At 50.9% G+C, this 24,412-nt stretch overlaps 1 protein-coding gene across 1 annotated transcript in view; it reads right to left on the bottom strand.

Moving 5' to 3' along the window:
* Window positions 1-8,517: 8,517 nt before the first annotated feature.
* NSMF (NMDA receptor synaptonuclear signaling and neuronal migration factor) overlaps window positions 8,518-24,412 on the bottom strand; it is a gene marked incomplete at both ends in the record, with an annotated part of 40,477 nt that continues 24,582 nt past the window's right edge. Inside the window, 11 exons of the mRNA XM_080355947.1 lie at window positions 8,518-8,615; window positions 10,307-10,382; window positions 10,756-10,858; window positions 12,049-12,128; window positions 13,859-13,929; window positions 14,422-14,455; window positions 15,446-15,529; window positions 16,281-16,402; window positions 18,036-18,125; window positions 20,147-20,199; window positions 22,865-22,933. Of these exons, the coding sequence (XP_080212073.1) occupies window positions 8,518-8,615; window positions 10,307-10,382; window positions 10,756-10,858; window positions 12,049-12,128; window positions 13,859-13,929; window positions 14,422-14,455; window positions 15,446-15,529; window positions 16,281-16,402; window positions 18,036-18,125; window positions 20,147-20,199; window positions 22,865-22,933 (880 nt within the window). The remainder of the gene's footprint in view (window positions 8,616-10,306; window positions 10,383-10,755; window positions 10,859-12,048; window positions 12,129-13,858; window positions 13,930-14,421; window positions 14,456-15,445; window positions 15,530-16,280; window positions 16,403-18,035; window positions 18,126-20,146; window positions 20,200-22,864; window positions 22,934-24,412) is intronic.

Below are 24,412 nucleotides of genomic sequence, written 5' to 3'. Positions count from 1 at the left end.
CCGCTCTGGGTTTGCATCCATCACACCACCACATCACAGAGGGAAAGAGAAGGAGACAAGGAAAAATAATCCCGGGCTTCTGCGGCAAATTTGACTTTGATTTAAAGACAGGACAGTGCTGGCATGGAACGGTTCCAGGATGAAAACCACCTTTCTGGGCAGCAGGTACCAGTGATGCTGGGAGGCCCTGGGAGCGCCCTGGCCAGGTCTGTGTGCAGAAGCGGGCTGCACAGCTGCTGCTGAGGGATTAACAGGGATTTCTGCCATCTGTCACAGTGCTGAGGTGGGCACGGCCCGTCCCACCCTGCCGTGGTGGTGGCACACGGAGAGGAATGTCTCCCAACGGGCAGGATGCGGAAATGAAGGCTGAGAGATCCCAGCGCCGAAGAAAAATGCCTTTAGTGATGGAGTTGTCCAGCCTGTTTCTCTCTGCCTTGCTCAGGGGGGCTGCAGAGACCACATTTAATGGAAGGTGAACATGCAAGTGACTCTCAGCATTGGAGATAAAGGGGAAAATTGCAGCTGAGAGCTCAAGCCAGACCTGCTCCCTTTGGCAATTAAGCCAAACAGACTTTTAACAAGGAAAGTTTATCAGAATGCGATGCTTCTGCCCTCCTGGGGTTGGGCGTCATTATTTTGGAGCTGGTCTGTTTGCCCCAGAGGGATTCTCAGGCCTTCAGCCTCCCTTGAATTTCTCCAGGGAGTCTCGGAAGGTGCTCAGAGGTTCTTCCTCCCAGGAAAAGGCACAATGTTAACGTTCTGCAAGCTCTCATCAGTCCGGTCCATACGCACTGAACCACAGGTGCAGCTGGAACTGTGAGTCACTGCACCATCCCCGGCGCTGGGTTTGTGCCTCTCAGATGCTCCCTTGTTTAAAGCATCAGGAGTTTCTACCTTCCTCTCCTTTTACCCATCCCTGTGGCTCTTGCGGCGCTGGAGCTGTGCAGTGCCAGCGCTCCCCTCGCTGCCGCCGTTCGGAGGTGCCCAGTGTCTGTGTGTCCGCACGCGCCAGCGCAGCAAAGCGTCTGCCACGGGGCATCGCTGGGTGTGGAAACTGAGCCAGGGAACAACAACAAACAACAAACCCAAGCGAGAGAAAACCTGCTTTCCCAGAAACAGCTCTTTTTATTAAATCACATCTTAAAACCTAGAAACATTCATGTTATTTGAAACCTGGTTATTATACACAAAGCAGCAGATAGTCTCAGAGAAACGAGATGGCAGATGTCTCCAGCGCCATAGCTGGTTTGCCCCAGCCAGAAACCACCTCAGAAACCAGGGACTGCTCCCAAGGGGCCAACCTGCTGGTCCAGGGCCACCGAGCCCTTGGATCTTACAATCTTAGTTTTCAAAACTCGCTGTTAGAGTGTTGGCCCTGAGCAGCGTGTCTCAGGTTGAGCTCTAACCCAGGGGCACTCTTGGGGCCGTTTCTAGCTCCTCGTGCGTATGTTCTGCGGGTGGACGCAGCGATGTCACCCTGCACCTGAGCCAGGCTCTGGAAGGAGCAGGATGCGCCAGCTCCATCTGAGGCAGCATCAGACCAGCAAGACCTTTATCTCCACACGGCTTGTCAGATGGTCAAGAACTACTCACACTTGGGTGGTCTGGGGGTTTTTCTCCCTATTATTTTGACAGCTAAGCTTCTTTTTTTCATCTGGATAAAAGTCACTTACTCAGACATCTGAGAGTTTGGGAGCATTACCAGATATAACCTATCCTTCCCCACATTACCAGATCCTTTTTCAAAGCTTGCACTGCTGCCTTTTCCACTTGTTACACACAGAAAGGCGCTGCTGTCCCCCGGCTGGCGGCTCTGCAGCAGCAAAGGGACGGCCCGCAGAGGAGCTGGAAATGACAACTGCTGCCTGAACTCCGAGGGGACACAGTCAAGACCCTAAAAGCAGACGGACTCCCAGCCCTGCGAGACCTTGGTTTGTGCTGCGCCCGTTGCTTGATATCACAACTGAAGTCACCCAGTTCCAGGAACAGCGTTAAAGAACAATAGGAAACACACGGTGGAAAAACTACAGCCCCGTCCTGCTCATTCGGGTACAACTCCAGCCTGGGCTCCCGGGATGGGGAACAACAAACTGACTCAGTTTCTTCAGTTGCTCGTGTTTAACACCCAGCAAAATAGTGTCTCATTAGCATGGGGGCACAGCAAACGCAGGGAGCAGGGTCCGTACTCAAAGGGCCTTGCTTGGCTGTGCTTATCTGCGGTGATTTTAGGGTATATCAAATGTAAGGGCAAAGATACCTGTCCTTGAATTCCCAGCTCTGCTCCAGCTAACAGGACCTTGTAGTGGCGACTGAATTGCTACAAATGAGCTTTAGCACTAAAAAAAAAATAATCTAACAAGCCCACAAAAACAATCTAACAAGCCCACACTTTGTACTGAAGCTTATGGAAAACCACCAACATGTATCTGTGTTGGTCCTGAGCCAAAGGCCGGGGTGACCGTGGCCATGACCAGCCCCTGGCTGGTGGCCACAGCCTCCTCAGCACCACTGCACTTTGGTCTCATTCACAGGATCCCAGAATGTCAGGGGTTGAAGGGCCCTGGAAAGCTCACCCAGTGCAATCCCCCCATGGAGCAGGAACAGCCAGATGAGGTTACACAGGAAGGTGTCCAGGCGGGTTGGAATGTCTGCACAGAAGGAGACTCCACAACCCCCTGGGCAGCCTGGGCCAGGCTCTGACACCCTCACCAGGAAGAAGTTTCTTCTTATATTTCAGTGGAACCTCCTGTGTTCCAGTTTGCACCCATTGCCCCTTGTCCTGTCACTGGTTGTCACCAGCAGAGCCTGGCTCCATCCTCCTGACACTGCCCCTTTCCATATTGATCCTCAGGAATGAGTCCCCCCTCAGTGTCCTCTTGTCCAGCTCCAGAGCCCCAGCTCCCTCAGCCTTTCCTCACACGGGAGATGCTCCACTCCCTGCAGCATCTTGGTGGCTGCGCTGGACTCTCTGCAGCAGTTCCCTGTCCTGCTGGAACTGAGGGGCCACAACTGGACACAAGATTCCAGATTCCCCAGTTACAACTCAACACCTCCACAGCACAACCGCAGGAGGAAAACACCCCTGAAACCCCAGGAAGCCCAGAGCGGGGTTATCGCTGTGGGTGCTGGTGCACCCCGGGAGGGTCCCCCCGCGAGCGGCTGCCTGAGGGGCCCTGCGAGCACCTTGGCTTTGCTCAGCTGAAGAGGCTCCTCTTGCTGAAGGTTTCCAGGGCCATTACTGCTGTGATTAATCACCAGTTTGTCTGGACACTGAGAAAAGGAAGACAGACTGGAGTGCCCCATGAACTAACTGAGCCTGCCTGCCCAACGTCAGACAAGCCCGATGGGTCTTACCCGTCCCTACGTACGACAGTCTTAAGGATGCTCTGAAAGCAAGACAATAATGTGAAAAATTATTAGGTGGTATTAATTCTTCAAAATTTACTAAACATAGGAAAAAGAGCAAATTAGCGTCTCTTCAGATGGATTCCTTGCATTTAATGTCCATGATGCTGATTCCTTGCAGTCTTTAAGGTTTTCACACTGATTGGCAGGATGTTCGGCTGAGTTTATTTTGGAACCACGGCCGCCACTGGCTCCTGTCACTCTTCAATAGCTCATGCACAACCTTGGCAAGAGGTTGTACACTGGTGTTTTTGGCAGAGACAGGGACAGGACCTCTGGTATCTTACTATTAACAGAGATGATTACACAGCAGGGTTACCTGGGAGTAACGATGATCGCAGCCAGGTTCATGGTCATTAAGCCACCCATTTCCTCGCTCAGCTGGCGTATACAATATTACTAACGAGCTGACTTGTCATCGAGACTGTAACAGTTTCCAGTTGACTTTGGCTTGTGTTTCCACAACGGAGAATTCACAAACGCTCCCACGGAGACGCAGAAAGCCACGGCTGCCCCGTGGTCAGCGGGACAAGAAACAGCATCACAAACAGCTTTTTACAGATGGCGTGGAAAATGCTGCTGCCGCTCGCTGTCCCTTGGGGGATCGCTGCGTGGCGTCCTGCGGGAAGGGCTGTCTGCATCCTCGGCTGCGGGGAACGGCACTGCAAAACGCGGAGTCCACAGCAACTCAGCTTTACGGCTCCCTGCAAATCTGTGTCCTGGTCTGATGGCTCCGGGAAGGATGACACAACCCGGCATGTCCTCTGATGTCCCGGTGACGCGTGCCAAGGGCCCTGGAAGGATTTTTTTATTCATAAGGGTAACATACTTTATCCTGGACTGATATATCATGAATAACAGGTAAGAGTGACTCTTAAACTGGGTTTTGATGGGCTGAATGTTTACACCGAGAGAGCAGAGCGAGCCTGTTGTTCCACCCCGTCTGGGCCGGGATTAAGGACACACTCCCATTTCCAGATCCCGCCGGGCTGGCTATTTAAAAATCAGCATTTTCCGTTCTTTCAACTAACCCCACTTGTGTTGCCCGAAGGTGACGAAGCAGCGTTTGCCGTGTCTGTGCCAGCACAGCCTTGGGAACAGGAACTCCCAGCCACAGGTCACCGGCGCAGTCACGTCCCGAACGACAGCAGCTATTTGTGCCGTGGCCGCGTGCCAGGAGCCGGGGACGCCAGCACCGCCCGGACCACACGGTGACACCTCCCGCTTCGCCGCACGTGGCAAAAGAAGCGCAGGCGAGCGAGGGGGAGCATCTCCCCCCACCACGGGAAAGTCTGCGTGTGAAGGGACGATGCGAACACACGTGCACGTGAACTCCAGAGGCCCCTGGTGCAGGAAACCTGTGCTGAGCTCCAGGCAACATGTCCAGGCTGAGAAACGAGGAACAAATCCATTTCCAGAGTCCCCTGGCAGGGGCAGAGCCCCCATGGGTGCTGGAGGCAGAATCTGGGGGCCCCGGGGGTGCAAGTCCTCACACAGGGCAAAGTGCTGGCTGCTGCCTTCTGCAGACACACGTTTTGCTGGAGATGCAAGGATTTCAAGGATTTCTCCATTTTTGTGTTTGGCTGTTGGGTTTTTGTTGTTGTTGTTGTTTTTGGGGGGGGCTGTTTTGGTTTTTAAGGCAGGAAAGGATTATCTGCTAACTCCGTTTCCCGGCTGCAAAGGGAAGCTGGTGGCTGCAGCTGGTGGCTGCAGCTCGAGGACAGGCTGCAAAAAGCTTTATCGCAATTTTCTACCCATTTCTACATCCCTCAGGTAACTTGAGTTTTCTTTTTTCCCCAGTTTTCTTCCCAACCGAGCAAGAGGCAAAGAGAAAAGCCTCTCTGGAAAACCCCATACAAGACAAGTGCTACACCCAAGAAGATGACACCTCTCACAGCCGAGTGAATGTTCTCTGCAGAGAGCACGGCTGGGGCTGCTCGGGGCAGCAGACGGGGCACTCGCTGCCCACCCGTCTCCTCTCTCAGGGTGACAACCCAGCCCACAACACAACCAGCAGACGCCGCTGCCGCCCATCAGGGCATGGAAGGGCTTGGGGTCCCATCCAGCGCTGCCGCGCAGCACGAGCCGCAGAACCCACCCACGGTTGGGGTGAACGGCCACGGGTGGCGCCCAGTTTAACCATCCCGGTTTAACCTGCCGCTCTCCAGGGTTCACCAGGTGTCCCCGTTTCTCCTGCCCTTGCTAAAAGCAAACCCAGAGCACAGAGGAGCCGCGGGCGCCGTTCCCCGAGCGTGATGGTGCGATGGGCCGCGGGTCCTCCAACAGAGCGGGTGGCCCGAGAGAGGGTCTTACACGCTCTATTTTTAACTCTAAAGTTTAACTAATTACAATTTATTATCATCCTATCCTTTGCTGATCCTTTCCCAGCAGCCACTCAAAAAATTCAACCCATTAAAAAGGGGGAGGAATTTGTCTTGCCCTCTCAGAAATGGTTCACTTCAATGACGCTATTTGCACAACAAACATCAAAACACCATCGTCTTTCCAGTCACAGCTTTGAGAGTATTTCATCTCTTTAGTCAAATGAATGCTACAAAGGAAATAATACGCTCATGTCATAAACATCACAAACTATGAGGAATATAGATCTTTGGAAAAGAGAGAAACGCGTTCATCATTTGTCATTATACTACAGTCAACCGCACCAGTTAAACAGCCCGTAAAGTTCATTCAAACATACATCTTCCTACAGGAGTTACGCAACTGTACAATCTACCTTTCTACGTGGCACCCCTAGATCTACACATGGTCAATGAGAATAGATATACAATAGTTCTACAGAGAAACCACCACAGTGGAGACATAAACGGTCCCTTTCGGAGCTCAACGGGACTTTCAATAGATCCACAATGCTACATTCATGCTACCAAGTTCACCGAATGGGGATTTCACTTTAGAAAAGAGAGGGGAAGAACAGTTTGTCTCCCATGGAGCGCAACCACAGGAGGTGAAAGGGTCAAAAAGGGGGAGTTTGTGTCAGCGTGTCCATCCTGCCACCACATTTCCTTCTCCCCATCGCGTCGTGCTCTCATCGCACCCGCAGCCCCACCGGCGCAGCTAAATAACAGAGAACTGCCATAAATTGTGTTTTGTGGTTTATATCTGGCGTTTTCTTCCCAAAGCTACAGCCCGGTGCCCGTTACCCTCTTCACCACAAGCCTGGAACGTGTGGCCGAGTCAAGAGGGTCAGAGTCTGGTCAGGGACGAGATGCGGCCACCAAACCCCCCAGGTCGGGCCAGCAGCTTCCGAACAGCTCCCGACCGCAGACGCGCCTGTTTGCTTCAATATGTTGCTTTTGATACCTTTAAACCATCTCCCTCCACCTATTCCTCTCCTCACTTACTCTATGTACATCGTTTCTTCACAAGTTTTGCTATAAAAACTGCTATAAATGTACAGGGTTCAGCAGTTCTAGCCACTCTGCTCCCCAAAATCACAACCACGGACATGTCACGGGGGAAGGAACACTCTACAGATCAGAACGACGAGTTCTTTTTGTAAGTATTTAAAAGATTTGTACATATATTTTCCTTCACGATCAACTAATTTTAGATACCAGGAAATTAGGAAACCAAGCTCATCCTTCCCGGTTATTCTGCAGTTATGTTTTACTTAGAAATAACTTGCATCACCACCCAGAATGGCCAGAGTGACCTGTACAGATTCCAAGTAGTGTTTGTCCTCTGAACAGGAGAGTAGAAGGTTAAATGAACCCTTCCCCAAACAAAAAGCAACCTAAAGAAACAAAAAGTAAATATATTCCCCCAAAAAACCCATCAAATATCAAGTACAAACGTGGGTTCTCAAACCGCTCTGACAAAGCTTTGGGTTTACTCTGTCCTATGCGGGAAGGGACGCGAGCAGCTCAGACCAATAAAAGGGTCTTTTTAGCGTCGGAAAAGAGGTGGTTTATGCACAAATAACACAACCAAGTGAACGTGGGGAAGAGTCAAACTCGTGCTACAACCTCGCGCCGCGTCCTCCGGAGCTTTATTCCCAACGCCGCAGGGACGGTCGCAGAACTCAACCCATCACACAACCAAACGCGGGCATGAACGAGTAATGACCATGGCTATTAACTGCTAATTCATTTTCGTACCATAGCGAACCCGGCGGAGGTTGCTCGGCCAGGCGCCATATTTCTAACCTAAAGTATTTCAGCAAAACTAAAGTCCCGTAGTTTTGCGAGCAGCAAAACAGAAAGTACTCAAGTTGTGTCTAATTGGAGGAGAAATACACATTCGTGAGAGCACGTACAATTAGTGCACACAGCTACTCTGAAAGTAATGAACCAAACCGGATTAATCAATGCAGCAGACATGCAGGGTCTGCTAAGTTACGTTAAAACCACGTTTGCTGGTGATTAAATATGTCTACAGAAGATATATTACCGTTTTGAATATATTTTCAAGCAGACCAAAAATACCTCATCTATTGGTTACTGGTGTGTTATTTTTAACTAATTTAATATTGGGAGGGGTTTTACCCCTCTCGCTATAAAATTGCACTTATTTGCTATTAAACAAACAAACAAAATGTTAGATTTCAATTCTATATTCCATTATATATTCACATTGAAACTGGATCATCTTGATCTAAGCTTGCAGGAGTAGGTGTAGCAGTCCTTGCTCTCCAAGATCCCCAGCACAGAAGATCCCATCAGTACAAACCCCTCTGCTCTGGTCACTTCTTCGTTATAGTGCATGGGTAATTGATTTTGTTTTTTGTAAGAAAACCTGAGCTTTGAAAGTCTTTAAAAGGACCCGGAATCAAATCTGGCCCATTCTGACCCAAAACAGCTCAGTTCTGCAAGGAACTCCGTCCTGTCCTCGTCTCGCACGGCTCCTCCTGAGGCCCCGCGGCTCTGACCCGAGCCCAGCGCGGTGCCAAACCCTTGCCTTCCAGTCTCTCTTGACCCAGGAGACTTTCCTCCCGACACATTCTAAGGGCTCCTTCTCCCCTTCCTTGAGCGTCGCTGCCTCCTTTAGGGCTCTGAAGGGCTTCCCGTGCCAATAAAAGAGTCTCTCTGCGATAAGCATGACTTCTTGGACACCGGTGATCAACTTCCTCTCACAAAAGTCTTCTCCAGCTCATAAAATGTCATCGTAATCCAATAGTTTAGAGTGCTGGCGGGTCTTCCAGAGGCGGTAAAGGCGGAAGTCAAAGTAAGTCTCGATCATTTGCTTACCTAGGAGAAAAATGAAACAGAGGGTTACACTGCACAGCACCGAGGAGATGCGGGGCCGCAGCAGCGAAACATGGGCACGGGGTGGAGGAGAACCCTCCGTGTGCTCCACCAGGAGAACCGCGACGTTCTGCACCTGCCCAGAGCACGCGAACGTGCCCGTGAGCAGGAAACATCGTTTTAGACCTCCTCAAACCCCAAAAGGCTCCTTGTAATCCCCTGGCAGGGTTAGTCCGTGGGGGTGGGCGCTGAGCACCAAGTCTGTCTCCAGACTTGGACCTCCCTGCACTGGCTGCAGAGAATCAGCCAACAGATCCCATAGCCCACGCGAGACAGGCAAAGGGACTCCAGGAAAGAGTTAACCCATTGGAACGACTCGTGAGAAACATTCGACACAACTAATATTGAAAATTCAGGATAAAAATGAACATTAACAGGCCATCTCTGTCCTGCGGAGCCGCCTCTCCTCACAGCGACGAGCTCAGCAGGACACGCTAACGCCAGCCCTGCGCCCCTGGCACCTCTGATGGGACGTGGGGGTGTCACAGGGCGGTCACAGATCGAAGGCCACGCACGGGACGCTGTGACTGCACTTGAAAACACAAGGGCAAACAGCCTGGGGCTCCGAGACAGGGCTCAAGGATGGGATTTTCGCTTCGGAGGCCTGCTTGAGATTAGTTTCAGATGACTGCGAAGGATTAGAGAGGTTACACTCTTAGCACGTCCCAGATTGGTCAAGGGGATAAATCCAGGCGTATTCTTCAGCCCAACCTCCTCAAGATCAACTGCTTAAATGCCTGTACGCAGAACCTGCTGCCTTGCCTGCCAAGCTGCATGTAAACCCAGGAACTTCCCTGCAAGTCGCTTCTGAGCACACATGTACGAGCTATAAGATCTATGCAAGCGCTGTGTAAAGCTGGGTCCAAACCTCAGCAGGATGCGCCACTCGAACGTGCTCAACTCCCATCCACTGCTATGGGAGCAGGTGGGAGTTCAGAATAACCCACCAGTGCTGATGCCAACTGTGAGAAATACCTGCAGTGCTTATAGCCTAATGCTGCATGTTTTTACCCTCCAGGAGAACAAAGCACCAAGGATTGCAGCAAAGATAAAATAACAACGGCAAATTCAGAATATGTCACTTACGAAGCTGTACCCATGAGTGCTCACATTGACCAGAGAACAGGAAAAATCCTATAGCCACAGTAAAAAACCCAAACCAAACCAAAACCAAAGCAGCCTAAGATATAGAATGGCTAAAACGGGCTCCATCCCAGTCGCTTGCTGGTGACACAACTTACCCGGCACCAGTGGTTTGAGTCCTGGAGAAGAGAGCCCTGCACACTCGGTTACAGAAGTTCTGCTCCCATGTGCACATCTCCCATGCACTTCACATGCCCTAATAATATGATAAATCTCCTAAACTCAGCCTGCAAAACCACCCGCTATTTAGGCTACTCTGTCCCTGTCTGGGAGAGGGCTCTGCAGCTTCAGGCACAAACAGGACAGATGAATTGTGAACGTGGAGGCACTGCAGGGAAAACTGGGTTCAGCAACTGAACTATACAAGGTGATTACAAGCAAAATGAAGGTCAGGGCTTAAGGGAGCTCAAAATTGCTTTTTGAGGAAGATGCCCACTGAAGGAGGCAGGCTGATTAGGAAAGTGTGCATATTTGTAGAGAAAATTAATTACCTTGAGCTGATAGTTCAAGTGGAGACTCAAAGGCAACCCTATAAGGATTCATTAAGTTTTTCAGATTCTGAAATAGCTGAAAGACAAACATATTGAGAGTTAGCAGCTGAAAGGAGAACTCCAGGGCACCCAGAACTGCCCATCCTTGTTCCCTACCTCTGCAAAACCTTCCACTCAAGTCCTTTCAAACACCTAGCTCGTCAGTAAATAAATGAAGTGCTGTGAATGACAGTTCTCCTCAAAGGTTTCAGCACTTGGCCAGCATGTCACTTCACATTACCCCTCTGCCCTCTGGGGAACGCACAACCCACAGCGCGGTGGGACGGGACGGCAGATGCTTCCCACACAGCAGAAGAGGAAGGTTTGGATTTCAGAGTGTGGCTGTTGCCTCCCTGGGCTTGGTGGCACCCAGGGGACGTTCCCAAAGAGGTGACCTAGGAAGCTCTTACCTTCTCCCCATTGGGGTTTCCAAGAACATAGCAGCCCATGATGTGAATGATATTTGGTTCAGGATTGACTTTACTCATCAGCCGGCTCAACCTCTTCCAGAAGCTGGTAGAAACAGGAAAAAATGAGTACACAATTTAAAAAATAATAATCTATCTCCTCATATGCATGTCAGGAGGGATGTGAGGCTTGTAGCCCGAGGAGCAAGCTGCTCGGGAAGAGCCTTTGGCTCTTATACAAGGAGGAGCAGGGGCAGAGCAAGGGCTGGAGGAGCAGGTCCAAGGAAGGAAGAGTGGTTCATTGAGCCAAGGAGGCTCCAAGGTGAAGAGGATGGAGCAAAGTCCACCCAGAGTGCTTTTAGACTGACAGTTTTACTAAACACACTCTTCTTATCGCAGTTCCCTCCAACTTCCCCTCCCATTTCTCTCAACAGTTGCTCTTTCTAACTATGAGTGTTCACAGCTCTCTGAAGGTCCCTGAATTACCAACTTGGGACCAGCTACGCCTGGAATGTGTTCAGAGCGTGTACGCACACACGTGCTGCAGAATGTTATTGACAGTGTTTACAGCAGAGCATGAGAGCACTGAACAGAGGTTGATTTTAATACTCAGCTCTCATGCCAACAAGAAGTTGTGTAGGAACAGGTTGGTGTACATCCTCGCCCCCACAACAAAGCACTGTTTACCAAGGCAGCACCACAGGCAAAGCTGAACTCTCTGCAAGGAGAAGTAAAATTCGCTCAGCAGCCCCATCTGACAGGCTGGCACGTTAGTGAAAACCCTCCTCAGCGACACGCTGGACTTCGAGCTCTGCAGAGACAAATTCCATTTCCCCCTGCAATCAGGAGGGCAACTACCAGAGACAGCTGTGGGGGCGGTTTGGATTTCTGCCACTAGTCGCCTGCTTAGAAACGCTTCCTCAGCCGCTTCTGAGCGACAGAGGCACGAGGTTCTGGTTTCTGGTCAGCAAAGCCTTTGTTAGGAAGTACCTTCTTTTTTCCTCCTTCTTTTGATAGTTCCCATTCCAGAGAGACACGGAACAGCAGCGAAAAGCATGAATCCTCCGTGATGTGTCCCAGGGCTGCATCACCCCGGGCATGATCTCAGCTCTGTCCCCTCTGCAACTTGCTCTGAAGGAGCTGAAAGCTGCTCCTGGGTCCCCCCTCATCCTGCTCTTCCCCTGACCAAGTCACCCCAGCTCCTGTCACCATTCCGGATAGGCCACGTGCTATAAACATCGAGCAAACAGAGCAGAAAAATGCTGTGCAAGTCCAGAACATAACGCAGCCACTCACAGGATCATATCTTCTTCCTTTTCCACTTTGGCAAAAGTGGCGACTTTGTTCTTTAACAAATATAAGTGACCAGGACCTCCCTGCAAGAGAGAGACAGACAGACAGACTGAAACCCCTTTGCACAGACCCTGAAGACACCACCCCTGGCTGTGCTTCTTGTCCTGCACAGCCATACCCAGAAGTGCCACAAGGGAGCAGAGCAGACACACCAGGCTGGTGCGATCCCTGCAACCTCCATAGCAGATACTTGCTCAGGAAATATTCACATATGGGCAGTGCGCTGAGGGTTGGATTATCCATTTTTTAGCGCTGTGTGCCCACCTCGCTCTAAAAAGGCACAACAATAGACAAAAGTTTTCATTGTGGGTGGCAGGAGAGTAATAGGGAAGCCAAGAAAGTCCCTGCCAGTTGGGGGTGTTAGGAGACTTGCTGCTGCTGCAGGCAGACAAGCAGCTGAGCAAAGCAGGGATAAGCAGGCAAGACATTGCTGTAGAAGAACTGGACTCTGGCAGTAACAGGCATAAAAAGCTTGAGAACGTCATCAGGAAAATTAAGAGCTGCCATCTTGTCCTGGTTTTGTTAAAAACAAGTTTCTCTTTCAGTGAATTTGCCTGTCAGCTAAAGCCTTCATATTAACTGCATTTTCCTAGAGAACCAGACACATGTTTTGGTAAACCTAGCAATGGAATGCAAACTTATTGATAAGCACAGATGGACATCTCGCAAGAGGGGCGACGAGAAACAAGTGACCAAGAAACTGACCAACTGTGTATAACATTCCATTCATGTGAATACTTCATATATAAGTGGGAGATCACGAGGATCTCGTCCTTTTTTTCCCTATGGCCGACATTAGGAGAGGACCTTGCGAGTTGTCCCTGCGAACTGAGGCCAGTGACAGACTGAATCCAGCTCCGGTTGGCTGCAGAGTCCAGTCCAGGACTTTGGGTGCCGGCTCTGCAGTTGCTGAGACTTTCAAGATTGGTTTTGTAGATTTTGTATAATTTTCTCTATTCTTATTAGTAGCATTAGTAAAACATCTTTAATTTTTTCCAACTCTCTTCTCTCTGTTCTTCTTTCCCTCCCGATCGCCTGCCCGAGTGGAAGGGGGGAGCGGGAGGGGGCAAAAGGCGGGGAGAGGAGGTTAACAATACATCTGCCAAGGTTTTATTGTCACCCCTCAATCTAACCCTCGACACATCTCCAGGTCAGTGCACTGCAAACCCTGCAATTTTGCAGCCCTGGCCACGTGGGAGGGAGTTAAGTCAGGTTACCTTCCTGACTTCTCATTTCATGTTCCCCACACAGCTGCTGGGGAAGTCTCATGCTGACCACGCTGAGGAACGAGAGACTTAGGAAGGGAAACCGGGCCAGTCCCATATCCAGCAGGGACCAAATCCGTCCCCCCGGCAGCTGGGCAACTGCACCCCGACCCCTCTCCTGCATACACTGAGCTGGATGCACAGCACCCACCACCGTCACTGTTGTACTGAAGCTGGATTAAAACTATAACAAATGCCTGTTCCTTTCTCTGAAATCCTCCTGTTGAGGTCTGCGCTAACGCTGCTCTGCCTGGGTTTCCTCGAAAGCAGCTCAGCCCTGGAGCTGGCAACACTAAATCAGATTTTATTTCCTGCTGTCACAGCAACTCGAGGCCGCTCGGTGCAGGGGAATGAGAAGCGAAAGCCGCACACATGCAGCTACTTTAACAGAAGCTGACTTGGGAGTATTGGTTCCTCTATGTAATTTTCCCTGTAGAAAAAGACCAATTCGTAACAAATCACTCAAGCACTTCAGGACGTTCACGTACCTGGCAAAATATCAGCATCTTCCAGATTTTGCAGCCTTTCCGATAAACGTTAAGCTTCTTCTCTATTTCCTCTGCAAAAAAACATGTTGGAGAAGATGAACCATGGAGGAAGTTAAAGATTAATCTTATTACCTCTCACATTAGTCCTGAAGGCAGGAGGCTGAGCTGGGAGAGGTGCTCAGCACCTATATTCCCACTGATGCTGAGCAAACCCTTTGCCTTCATGCGTGTCACAGGGCAGCTCCAGGCCCTGCTCTGTGGTGACCACAGTGTGGTACCAGCCCCAGATGTCCTGACGCTGCAAAGGGACAACGAACAGGTACCTTTGCTGCCCTGTGCCTCAACTTCCCTTTCATAAACTGGGAGCTTGGCGCAGAAAATGGGCCACAGGAGTAAAGTCTTATCATTGTGGCACATCCAATAGCAGCTGACTGACTGTCGGGTGTCACTGGGGCGGTTAAAACACCTTTATGAGGGGTGGCTGAGGCGCAGGGGAGTGATTTTAACATATTGATCACTTATATTTGCTATGGGCAGGACCTAAGAAAACAACACTTACGTACCTAGGATGTCATCAAAGGTGGCATGTTCATGGTCCTGGAAAGCAAGACAGAAGGACATTTCAAGGTTTGCTGTCACTACACCAGCTCCTGTGACGTTATTACAGTCTCTACCATTGCACACAATCCCATTTCTAGGCAAACCCATGCTCTAAGAGCACAATTATACCACCTGATAGCCTCCCCTGCATCGCAGTGATTTACACCCTAAAACATGTCTCAGCAAAGACTGAATGGTCCATGAAGACCAAGTCCATCCAAAGGCTGGAAGATGAATCCTGCAGACTTCCAAAGCCCATCAGATGTAGTCAGCGATGCACATTCGCCTCTTGGCCCATGTTTCATAGCCAGTTTCTGGCTCCACAGGTGTCCAAGCTGGTTACAAACAGCGACACTCCTGACACATCTGCCTCTGGCATGGCAAGATCTGCAGCACAACCATACAGCTCCCAAAGAGAAGGCAGCAAAGCCAAAGCCCCTGGCAGCAACACCGGAGCACACAGACTGTTTTCTGGGCTGTCGGTCCCACCCTTCCTTTGCAAATCAAGCGAATATAAAGTGATGAGGAACAAAAGACCCGTGACTTCTTGCTGGTGTTCCAGACACCTGCTCAGGCAGGTCTCTGAGGGAAAAATCAAAGTTAAATTAATGACAGGGATGCACTGCTGTACATCGAGCTCTGAGGTCCTGCTCCTCCTGCCCAAGGATGAGCACAAGAAGGAGCCCTAAGCCTGGCAACACACAGCCCTTCCCCGGTTCGTCTGCCCGGCTGTGCACGCACCGTCTGGCAGCCCACATGTGCAATTTTCACTCCACCTTACTCTTCCACCCATACCTGAGCCCTGTAAGACCCCAAATCTGGGTTCAGCACACCCTCAGCCCTTTCCTGACACCTCTTCCAAATCACATTAATGTTTCAGAATCACCATAACAGGAATTACGGAGAAAACTAGGGACAAAAAATGAAATAAAATTCTCTGTATGAAGCCTGCTCCCACACATCCAGACACAGAAGTGATTTACTTACGTAGAGAATGGGGATGATAGAGGGATCGTCCCTGCGGATAATTGTCGGGACATACTCTGCTTTGGGCACCTTGGAAGAAATGAGCTGGAAGGAGGAAAAAAGAGAAGGGCAAGAGGATGAGGAGAAGCCAGAAGAGTCTGAGCAGAAGCACAAAGGCCATGTTAACAGTGCCCTGTTCAGTTGCTCTCAGGTGTTACCCAAACTAGCAGCTAATCCAGCCTCTCTACACCCCTGTGGCAGGTCCTCCCTGTCTGTCTGCCTGTCCTTGGCTCCTCTGATGTCTCAGCAGGACCCACTCAAACCCAGCACTGCCTGACAACAAGCTGGAAGCTTGACACCAAATTTTGGCTGAGTACTTGTGCATGTGGCCAAGGACGGGATGTGTCAGAACCTGGCCCTGTCTGCCAAACGCACAGAGCAGTGCAGGGGAGCACGGGGGGAGCCCAGCATCACGGAATTGTAACAGTGCAGAAAGGATGTCTAAGGATGACATTTGGCTCCAAAGCAAAGCAGGCAAGTAGCAACAGGAGGAACTGGTGGGACTGGGGACTCAGGTCTCCATTGTCAGGGTTGTCAAGGCTCAGACTAACTCAGTTTAGTATTGGTGATGGTCATGCTCTGAGTGGGAGCTGGACTACAGGTCCTTCCACTTCCAGTTTTCTTTCAACACATTATCCCCAGTGATAACAGATGCTGAAAACCCCGTCAGGTCGTGGCTGATCCCTGAGTGACCCTCACATACTTGAAGAGCTGCCTGTACAAAGACTTGCCTCTTCCCATGGAGAACCTAAACCCAGCAGCAACGAGGAGAAACAGCTGAGTCAGAAACCCTCACCATTATTTTTGGTGGAATAAAGTCATCTCCATCACATGCCATGGCTTCAAGCTCCTTTTCTGCTTCCCAGTTCAAGTCGAAGTCACCATCCAAAGTGCCGCAGGAATCCTGAAGGTCATGGCCTGCCAGAACACAGGGTGCATTACAAGGGTGGAACAACTTGTCTTCCCGACTCGATCCTGCCTGGCAGCTACCTCGTGAAATGTGCCACAAGCCATGAGACTTGTGCCCTCCTTTCCTCCACAGAGCGACAGACACCACACTTTGGGGCTGGCATCTCTAAACGAACACTTAACGAATGAAGAGTGCACACACGGAGCCCGATACCACGTTTCACACAACATTTCATCGCTCTCACAGTCACCAAGTTTAGCTTTCGAATGAGAAGTCACAGCAGTCACCCTGTCATTCCAGAAATGGAGGAGACAGAACACAGACAGACTCTACACTCCAACATGCTGATGAGCAAGTCCAAAGACTTCAAAGCTGGTCTCCTTGTCATAGTTACAACTCTGACTATGTCTTCTGAGTGGTTATAAAGAAACTCTGCCTTGTGGGTCAAATGGATCCTGGCAGAGAAGTCCCAGAGCGTGAGGACAGCCGCAGCAAACACAGCAGTATTGCAACAGTGTACTTGGATTTGCTCTCCATTGAATTGACCTTACCTGTCAGCCTTCAATGCCTCCTGGGGAAAAAAACATCTGGAAGGAATATAATTGACCGTTAAAGGTTAAAAATAGAGATGCTTCCTTGAAGCCAGGGACTGAGGAAAGAGAACCCAGATGCCTCTCTTAAGCCTTTTGGGATGTCCGAGTGTCACTGGGTGCCTGGAGCCTGTCTGAACCACGTCTTTTCCATCCGCCTCTGAGTTAGCTGAGGGAGAGGGAGGAATCAGACTGCAAAGGAACAATCGGGTCATGTTTTGAACCTGGCCTTTCATACATCTCCCTCTGCAACCTGGTACAGTGTCTTCTACAGTTAGGAGGGCTGGATCTGCTTACCTGACAGGTCAGTTCATTTCACTACTGAAATTCATTTACCATACAACCCACTTCAACATGGGCAAACTCATATCCACCAAGTCCCTTGCCTACAGGATTTCAATAAAATCTGGGTAAAACAGCCGTTCTCTTTACAAAAAGACGGTGAGAAGATGCTGGCATTTCCTCCTGTAAATTAACACAACAGCATCTCGGTCCCCACAAGCAGAACATCACAGCATTACTGGGGATTCTCAGAGGAATTCCTGGCAGCCTAAATGAAGATCAGGTTGCCCCAAGCTATCATCTGTGCAGCCAGCGTGGCCAGGAAACCAAAGCTCCCTCTGACGGAGCGCTGCAGCTGTGCTCTTGAGCTATTCTAGCCTAGGAAGGAGCTCGGAAGGGGCTCTCGCATGGGAAGCAGGCAGGTCAGCCCCACTATGGTGAACGTTGCCTTGGACTGATGCGCTTCCAGGTCGGTTGTTTGGTCCCAAGCGAATCAGGGATGATGGGAACAGAGGGCTGTGAGAGAGCTGTACCACTGGAAACCGCACAATAACATGAGGTTAGATGTGTTGTGCCGCACAAATAAATATAGGTACACACAGATGAAGAGGTGCATATACCTGGAGTGTTATTTGCTCAGATCTCACGAAACTAAAAGGATGACAGATAGGACAGAAGGGCACAGAGCAGTTACTCCAGTGGGACTCCAGGCAAGACCTCAGCTGGAGGGTTTGGCCACAGGAGGAAGCTCAAAGGACTCAGAACTCACTTTCTCGAGAGTCATGGAAGGAATCAGCTTTGATGGGAGTCGGGTCACTCCAGGACCTGCTGAAGCTCCTCTCACGCCGTTCAGCAAATGCTAGGATAAAACCAAAGCACGACATTAACAGACTCCAAAGCCACCTCTGTTGCTGCCAGCAAAACAAAACATCCAGTAGATTGCCACCAAAGCCACGGACTCCCCGTGCTTGTTCTTCCACTTGCCAAACGCGAGTCCTTTCCACACAGCAAACAAGGGTCTATCTTCTACACAGCAGAAGAAAGTGCCCGCTTTCTGAGCAGGACCATTATGGGGTATGTAACACAGAAAATGGAGGACGCTGGATGGTGTCTCCTTAAACACACACTGCTCAAAACTCAATTTAATCAAGGGTATTCCAGTGTCCCAGTGTAAATGCTCTGACTCCAAGGCCTCACAGGAAGATGCGCTCAAACAACTAATGACACACGCGTGCACAGAAGAAGGCAGCAGTGCTCCAGTCACCTCTCCTTTCACGTTCTAGTGACATCCCAGTGAGAGCCGGACAAACAGAGAGGCCTCTGGAAAGCTCAGGTTTTCTCAATTTTGTTGTGAAAGACGAGATCCTTCCGTTTTGCTTGCCTGCACTTTTGTGAGCACTCCCCTACAGTTTTTCTTCTCTTTTCTTTTCCAATGTGCATTATATTGTTTGTACCAGCATTTCCGAGCGCAACCCAGGGAGCCTGGCCCAGCTGGCTGCACCGCAGGCAAACTCCCGGAACCGTCAACCATGGCGTCTGACTTGGCAAGCCCACGTGAGAGCCATTACGCCTCAATTAACAGCCACTTACAGCCACTAATACCTATTTCTGGTGGCAGACAGAGCGATTTGCTGCAGTATATCTAGTAACAGCATCTCATGTCAGCGGCACAGGAATTCGCTGCAGATCTGCATTTACAAGAGCTGAGGAGACTTGTCCTCCGCTGCAGAGTGTCCAATGCAGGTGTCGAGCATGACAAACCACACAGGGGGTTCTTCAGGTGATCTCCATCCTCAGCTTTCATTTCAAACCAGGCATTTAGCTACTGTGCACACGAAGAAAGCTTTGAAAACATGACCCGAGAGTTACCAAGGCAGAGAGGCATGTCTGAACGTCCAGACAGCTCTAGGGGGACGTGAGCCCTGTTTGCATCAGGCGGCGCTAACTCAGATGCCAATATGGACATGTTAATGCAATGCTGTTCGCTGTTCACCTCCCACAGCGTATGAGAAAGGAAAGAACGCGAATTCACCTCAAGAAAGCTTTGCTGTGGGCAGTCTGTACACGATGCCTGACTGCGGGGTGGGAAGAACAAGCTGTTTCCTCCTCTGGAGGAATCCTCCGCTCTCAAGAGCGGGTTACACCATTCCCAGCCTGCTTCACAGAGATAAGGGAGCTTCCCCAACCGAGTTACGGAGGAATGTTGCCTTCCTTAGGGAAAGGGAACTGCCATTTCCCAGGCCTGAGAGGTGATTTCTTCTCCAGTGAGGCGCAACATTCCCTTATCTCCCACTTTCTCCAATCTCTTCCGTGTTCCTCTTCTTTCTCCCTTTCACCATCCGCTCAGCTCCCACCGGGTAAGTTCCCCCCGGTGCTGCTGCAGAGACGGTGGTGGGACAGGGGAGGAGAAAAGAAAAAGCCACCAGTCCGTGCGGCACGTGAAGCAGCGACTGTCCCCGAGGAGCCACGGCCGGGCGCAGGTCCAGCAGGACGCCGGGCAGCACTCCCAGCTCTGCGCAGCTCTCAGCTCTGCTTCTCCTCACAAGCGTCTGTGCTGGTGATCACCAACAATCACAGGCATGTGGGACAAGGACACCGCAGCTCTTCTTCTGCTCCTCGCACTGAGGCCACAGAGACGTCCACGGCCCTCCCAGGGTCCTCAGGAATGGCTCACAGGTTGCTTGCAGACATCATGTGTCCTGGAGACTTGCAACAGCGTGGCCTTTTTTGTAGAGTAAAATAGCATCAGCAGGTCAAATCCTTTCTCCAGCCCAATATGGGGTCTTTTCTAACCGCATCTGCATGCAACACAGGGCTCCCCATGTCCCACCAGCACAAACCCCAGCTCCTCACAGCCACATCTTACAGCTGCTTACTTACTTTGTGCTTTAACCCTTCGGCTCCCCACCATGCGGAGGTGCTTCCGAAAATTCCTGCAAGAAAGGCCAAACACAACCTCTGAGAAAAGTAATACAGAGCAACACCTGGGCCCAGCAAGATTGACAAAGCTGGGAGAAAAAAATAACCTTGGGAAAACAGTGTATTTCCTTCTGGGCCTTCAAAAGCCGGAGACCGGGTTCCCAGCCTGCACCTATGGGGTGCTGGGGGTGGTTGTGGCTGTTTCTTCTGAACTCCCCGGGCTGGTGGGACAGGGTTAAGGTCCTACATCGCATGGCCTGCCTCCACCTTCCTGTGACTAAGGCACCTGCGCTGTGGCTTTGTTGATGACACCATCACTGCCTGTGCTGGCAATGCTCCCTCTGCTCCTGGTGAAGTGCGATAACTGCTCCCCTCTCTCCCTTCTTCCACACATCTTCAGCAGGAAAGCAGGGTGCCCGGGCTCTGCCCGCTCGGCAGCACGCACACACCATTCCCAAACGTTCATAGCAGCTGCTAAAACCCCACCTGTGCTGTCAGCAACCACACAGCCCGTACTGCTCTTGGGCAAAGAGCTGGGAAAGGCTGAAGCAGTTTCTTTGTTCTGGGACAGCCCTGCTCGGGAAGGTGACAGTCCCCGAGGGGCAACGCTGCCTGATGAACCACGCGCTTCCCTGCCCAGGACTCAGGTCCAGTGGGGCTGCAGAGGGCGCAGCTCAGGGGAAAGTCCACCTGTGGGTAAACCTTGGGGAGCAACTACACCTGACAGTCAGGTCTGTGTAACACAGGCTGTCTTGGCCACTCCTGAGACCACAGCCAAGGGACTCTTTGTCCAGCCTGCCCAAGCACAAGGGACCTGCTTCCCTTTGTTCCTTGTCACTCACCTGGACAGGAACCAAACGGGACAGGAACCACACAGGACAGAGGAGACACGGGGAAGAAGCAGCAGGTGACTAGCGAGGAAAATGTCATTCCTCCCTGAACTCCACTGAGGTGACTTCGCCCTGCAGGGCCCTGGGGATGAGCCCCGGCACCAGCGGCCTGCACGGAGCCGAGGAACCTTCCGGGTCCCCTCCTGCCCCACCAACACACACCGAGCAACAGAGACTACGGCCGGGGAAAGAGGTGAAGTGACAGGTCGTGTGGCTCACACACAAGTTAGTGGGAAGAGGAAGGACACATTACAATCATGCAGATGCTTTAGCGAGCTAACTGGACTATTAAAAACTGCCAGCACTGACATCAAGTTTTTCAGAGCAGGTCACATATGTCTGCTTCAATGCAGAGAGACCAACCCACGTGCTGCCCTCGGAGCGAGAGCACGTAACCCACACCACCTGCTTGGGCCCCCGTGCCGTCATCAGGATCCAAATTCAGCAACTCAAGAAAGAAAACCAGCAGCTGGGTACCGAAGCTGGGAGCAACATTATTCCATGACAAATTCCCATCTGCACTTGGGCTATTTGTGTTATTTTCCAACGCTTTATTTTAGCTCTGCCTGGGTGCGTGAAGACTCACTGCTGTGGATCAGACAACTGCCTCCGTTAGACAAATGACTAAAGTAACGTGCTCCACTGGCACGTGCTGCTGAACACGAACAGAGCGGGGCAGGGTCTGCAGCACGGCCCAGCCAAGCCCACCGTCCTGCTGGCCTGTCCGCTCCTCGCCACGGGAGAAACGCGGATGGTTCTCCTGCTCCAGCCCTGCCCGGACCTTCAGCATCCACAGGAGCGGAGGGGACACGTCAAGGATGACGTTTTCTGCCCTCTATCCTGACTGCTCAACATCACCGATGCACACAACTCCTACTCCTGTGTTCGCAAGCCCGGCAAACAAGCCATTTTCTAATAAAGACTCGCCTCTATCTAACAAATTCTGAGAAATCTCTTTCTTTTTAAAGATACACTGTCTATTTATTTACAGCAGCTCTAGTTTCGATTCATATTTCTCTTCACCATTCTTAAGCTGCTAAAGAAAAAAAATCTTCCTGGCAATTTCCCAGTTAAGAAAAGTTGATGTTTTTCTCCCATTTTCTTTTGGATAGCGCTGAAGCGATCGCAGCAGCTTTTAACCAACGACACAAACACTGTGTTATCCTTCCCAGCAGGATGCCAAAATACACGAGCCTTGGCTCATTTGAAAACCCAGAATAGGCTGATTATTACCAAGATAAGTGGCTAAGTGATGTGCCTTGTGAAGCCGGCAGAGGGAAACCAGGGCCCTTCTGTAATACGTGGCCAAGGAATCAGTCCCCATCCCCTCTCCTTTCTGTTCTTTAAAAAAAAGACTGAAAAAATAGACTTCTGGTCACTAGAGATGTTAGTTCTGCCTACATCTCAGACTTCTGAGGTGCATTTGTAGAGGCAGCGACAGCCTTTAAGAGGACTCTGCTAACCTCAAATTCCAGATATTTGGGAGATGCCTGGGGAAACCGCATCTTTAATTTTTTATGTATATTACATATTTTTCTGCCTGAAACACAGATCCTCTATATTATACTTGGAAGCTCAAAATAAAGACAGTGTTCCTTTAAAAAGATGGAGATCAGCACTGTGGCATCACTCACCTCCATGTTTCCAACACGGCCACTGCTCGTGTCCCTACGAACAGCAACACAGACGGGGACAACCACGGTCAACGTCGTCAAGCGTCACTAATGACACCCGAAGGGCCCATGCAACACCAGGCAAGGTTACGGCTACGGGAGAACACAGGCCCTACCTCTGTATAACAGCTGCAGAATCATTCTCTCGTTTCCGTCTCTTCCTCTCTGCGTAGCCCCTGAACGCCCTGGGAAACCATTTTAAGCCATTAAGCAACCACACAGCTTTGGACTGGAGAGGACACGACACACAGACATTGGAAAGCTCTCACCAGACAACAGAGAGACATCGGGCTGAGCGAGGAACACAACCAGCCCTCGCAGGACCGCATGCGAGCCGGGGGCCGGGCAAAAGACTCACCAAACCACAGGTCCTCACTCCCTACGGCAGGTGGCCGGACAAGCAGTTCTTCCTAAAGCAAACGCAAGAGTGGCCAGAGCACGGCCCAAAGAATAGGGGTGAGCAGCTGTCACCCCTGCTACAGAGGAATGGACCGAGGAAACTCCATACGCCGGGATCAAGAGGGACAAAAGCATGCTAGCTACTGTCGTCTCCATCGCAAAGATGAGGATGGCTGTGGTGCAAACCATGTCGGCCTACCAGGTGTAGCCATCTAACCTCTGGCCGGCTGACAAACAGCCCTAGCGCAGGGAAGGCACGAGCGAATAGGATGGACAGGAGAGGAGAGTTTATCCAGGACATCGACAGACAAGGAAATGAAACAAATGAAGATTATACTTACGAGATGCTAGAGATTCCAGGAGACGCAGGGAAAAAGAAAGAGAAGAGGAATTCATTAGTGCTCAGCCCCAGCCAGCATTCTGAGGGAATTCTCACTCCAGAAGGAATAGTTCTTGTTTGGTGGAAGGAAATTGCTTTCTAAATTAAACATTTCTCAGTGGTGAGACTCCTACTTGACCGAGTCAAATCTTCCCTGGGGCAGCGTTGGCATGTGGTCTGGACACAAATTAAGCTCCATGTAGACCCAGGGGACATTCAGATGTAGAACTGACAGCTGGATATGGCCCATCAGGCTACAACAGGAGCTCAGCATCATGGGCTTTTGGGACAGGGACACCTTTTCCCACAGTGACAAAGACCTGTGAAGTCACTCAGGCTGTCTGGTCTATGAAGGAAGCAAGTGTGGTGGGCTGAAAACAACGAGAGCAGAGGACAGGAGGAAGGGGGCACCCGGAGGAACCAATCCAACCAGCCGAGGGAAGTGCCCCAAACTTCTGGAGATGTTTCTGTGCCATTTTTAGAGGCAGCAGAGAATCTCCAGAAATGTTAACCAAGGGAGCTGTGCTCCTCAAGGGCTTCCTTAGGACACCGTTCCCCAAATCAGCCTCACCTTGGCCTCCAACAGCTCCAAGCCCTGCCATGCGCAACCATCCTGCAACAAACCTTGTGCCCAGCAAAGATGGCTTGAGACAGCAAAGGATGTGCCCGAAGGTGAAGGAAAGGTGCTGGTTTTGTGCATGGTTTGGTGTGTCAAATCAGAACTGCAAAATACCAGTCACTGTTAGCAGCCAGCGTTTCTACAGAGCAAAGCATCACCACATTGCCCTCAGGCTGCCCACAGCCCCAGGAGTGGGACCCAGCTGGGGAGCCACCAGGTTTGCTGTCCCTGAGGAGGTGGCAGAGGGACACAGGGGTCAGGGACGAG

This window comes from Nesoenas mayeri (assembly GCF_963082525.1).
Source record: "Nesoenas mayeri genome assembly, chromosome: 18".
NCBI lineage: Eukaryota > Metazoa > Chordata > Aves > Columbiformes > Columbidae > Nesoenas > Nesoenas mayeri.
Note: the sequence above shows the minus strand (reverse complement) of the source record. Positions and strands in the feature narration are given on the sequence as shown.